This window comes from Mesitornis unicolor, unplaced genomic scaffold (assembly GCF_000695765.1).
Source record: "Mesitornis unicolor isolate BGI_N332 unplaced genomic scaffold, ASM69576v1 scaffold23548, whole genome shotgun sequence".
In the NCBI taxonomy this organism is placed as follows: Eukaryota; Metazoa; Chordata; class Aves; order Mesitornithiformes; family Mesitornithidae; genus Mesitornis; species Mesitornis unicolor.
Window position 1 is genome coordinate 633 of NW_010202845.1, and position 2,953 is coordinate 3,585.

The 2,953-nt window shown below is 64.4% G+C and overlaps 1 protein-coding gene across 1 annotated transcript in view; it reads right to left on the reverse strand.

Annotated features, from left to right (window-relative positions):
- The window catches only part of ZP1 (zona pellucida glycoprotein 1 (sperm receptor)), a 3,442-nt gene extending 585 nt beyond the window's left edge, over nt 1–2,857 (reverse strand). Inside the window, 8 exon segments of the mRNA XM_010190534.1 lie at nt 7–94; nt 176–360; nt 451–594; nt 776–1,027; nt 1,100–2,279; nt 2,355–2,476; nt 2,697–2,809; nt 2,811–2,857. Of these exon segments, the coding sequence (XP_010188836.1) occupies nt 7–94; nt 176–360; nt 451–594; nt 776–1,027; nt 1,100–2,279; nt 2,355–2,476; nt 2,697–2,809; nt 2,811–2,857 (2,131 nt within the window).
- Between the last annotated feature and the right edge of the window lie 96 nt (nt 2,858–2,953).

A 2,953-nucleotide genomic window follows, 5' to 3' on the forward strand; every position in this document is an offset into this window, starting at 1 on the left:
TGGTGCTGTGCCGTGTGATGGAGCCGCGGCGGGACCCCTGGACATCGATGGTGGAGATCAGCTGGTTCTCATAGATCAACTGGTCATCGATCACCTGGGGCCGACACACACACTGGGGTCAGGGTTCCCACCTGCACTGGGGGGTGTGTGGGAGGAAGGGGGGGCCCATGTCAACCTGGACGGTGGTGCCGCACTGCGTGACGGGGAAGCGGAACATGGCGAAGGCCTCGGTCACCCGGACGGGCTCGCAGCCGGGCTGGCTGCTGGCGAGGCCGCCGCTGTCCAGGTTGTAGGGCTGGGTGGCCAGGCCCCGTGGCACCACCAGCACAAAGTGTCCCTCCAGCAGGCACTGCACGGTGGCTGTGACACAAGGGGCACGAGGGGCCAACCCCTGAGCAACAGGGACCTGCAAAACCCCCTTCTCCTGGGGACCCACCCCGAGAGTCTTACCTGTGTTGCCGTAATAGCAGGGAGTGACGCGGTCCATGTCATCGTAGCAGCAGCCTGCTTGCAGGCACCCCTCCTGGCCCTGCGGGGCCACACAGGCCAGCTTCCCCACTGCCACCTGGCACTGCTCCCGTGTCAGCTGTGTGCCTGGGGTGGCACAGAGAGGACACTGCGCTCAGCATCCCCCTGACCTGCCCACCCCCATATTCCCCTGCCAAAGTATCCCCCTGTGCCCCTCGAGCATCCCCTCCTGGTTGTGACCTGCTGCTCCAGGGACAGGGAGAACCCAGCCCCGGTTGCGTCCCTTTGTCTCACCGTGTTGGCTTACCTGCCCCTGCCGAGGGGTAGAAGAGAGCTGTGGACTGCAGCAGGCTGGGCTGGGACTGGAGCCCAGGACGCAGCAAGCCCGGCTGGGCTTGAGGCTGCAGTCCTGGACGCACCAAACCCGGCTGGGGCTGAGCCTGAAGGCCAGGGCGTAGCAAACCTGGTCGGGACTGGAGCCCCGGCTGCGCCAGACTCAGTCGGGGATTGCTGGGTTGTACCAGCCCGGCTTGGCTCTGGAGAGCTGGGCGCACCAAGCCTGGCTGGGACTGGGACTGGGAGCCAGGGTGAGGCAGCCCAGCTTGGTTCTGGAGGCCAGAGTGGAGATGACCAGTTTGGGAATGGGTCTGAAGGCCAGGGCGAGCTAAGCCTGGCTGGCTTTGGGGCTGAGCTCCTGGGCGTACCAAGCCTGCTTGAGTCTGAGCACCACTGTGCATTAAGCCAGACTGGACACCGGGGTGCACCAGCCCTGGACGAAGCAGACCTGGTTGGGTTTGAGCTCCAGGATGCACCAGCCCAGGCTGGTTTTGGGTTTGAGCTCCATGGTGCACCAGCCCAGGCTGGTTTTGGGTCTGAATCCCTGGGCGAAGGAGCCCTGGTTGGGTTTGAGCTCCATGGTGCACCAGCCCAGGCTGGTTTTGGGTCTGAATCCCTGGGCGAAGGAGCCCTGGTTGGGTTTGAGCTCCATGGTGCACCAGCCCAGGCTGGTTTTGGGTCTGAATCCCTGGGCGAAGGAGCCCTGGTTGGGTTTGAGCTCCATGGTGCACCAGCCCAGGCTGGTTTTGGGTCTGAATCCCTGGGCGAAGGAGCCCTGGTTGGGTTTGAGCTCCATGGTGCACCAGCCCAGGCTGGTTTTGGGTCTGAATCCCTGGGCGAAGGAGCCCTGGTTGGGTTTGAGCTCCATGGTGCACCAGCCCAGGCTGGTTTTGGGTCTGAATCCCTGGGCGAAGGAGCCCTGGTTGGGTTTGAGCTCCATGGTGCACCAGCCCAGGCTGGTTTTGGGTCTGAATCCCTGGGCGAAGGAGCCCTGGTTGGGTTTGAGCTCCAGGGTGCACCAGCCCGGGCTGCTGCATGCCTGGACGGATTAAACCCTGCTGGGCTTGGGCAGGGGGACGACCCATGCCTGGCTGGGACTGAAGCCCTGGATGCACCAGGCTGGGCTGGGGCTGGGGCTGCAGCCCAGGGTGCACCAGGACCGGCTGGGTCTGAGCCACGGGGTGCACCTGCTCTGAGTGGGCTTGGGGAGAGACCTGGGGTCCCGGGATGGTGAGGGAGGACTGGGACACGTGGTGCAAGAGGCCAGGCTGGGACAGGGGCACAAGGACATCAGACTGGGCCTGGTGGACACCGTTGCCCCGACCACCAGCCCAGTGCTCGATGTGCATGTTGCTGTCCCCGAGGATCTCGTAGTCTGTGGGCTGCGGGCAGGTCATGTTGACTTCATGGGAGGCGGCCAGGACCCCGCTGAGCAGCAGCTCCTCCAGCTGCACTCTCAGGATATAGCGGTCCTCCTGGTGTGGCAGGAGGGACAGTCACCCCCCAGCCCACCAGAGCTGAGGGGACCGGGGTGGGATGAGGGGCCTCACCTTCACCATGACGTGGCAGGCCTCATAGCCGGAGGAGAAGATGATGGTGCCGTCCACCCCAGTGTTGAGCCAGTGGAGGCAGATGGAGCAGTTGGCCACGTCAAAGCGGGTGCCGAACTCATCTGTGAGGACGCCATGGGCGTAAAGAGTGGGCTGAGGTGGCACAACCGGGTGCCGTGATGCTCCTCAAGGAGGCAGGTGTGCAGAAACCCTCCCTGGTAACATGGCCCCGCACCAAACCCTCATGCATGGATGAGCCATTGGGCTCATCCCATAAGGGCACTCAGATTTCAGGGTAACCCCAAGGAGAGCCGGGAAGGGGGCTCATGCTCCCTAACTCACCCATGACTTTGAAGCGGACGGTGCGGCCGCGGGTGGGGTATGCCAGGAGCTGCATGCCATACTCCCCACACTCGTAGCGGTACTGCAGGAGTGAGAAGGCAGCTCCCGGGCCGGGGCAGGAGGAGCAGCAGCAGCAGGAGGAAGCAGCAGCTCCGTCCCATGACCGTGGAGACCCAGACTGGAGCTCAGGGCTCTCCGTGGGTCAGCACTGGGGCCACGGATTTATACCCGGCCAGCTGGGACGTGGCGGGGGGGGG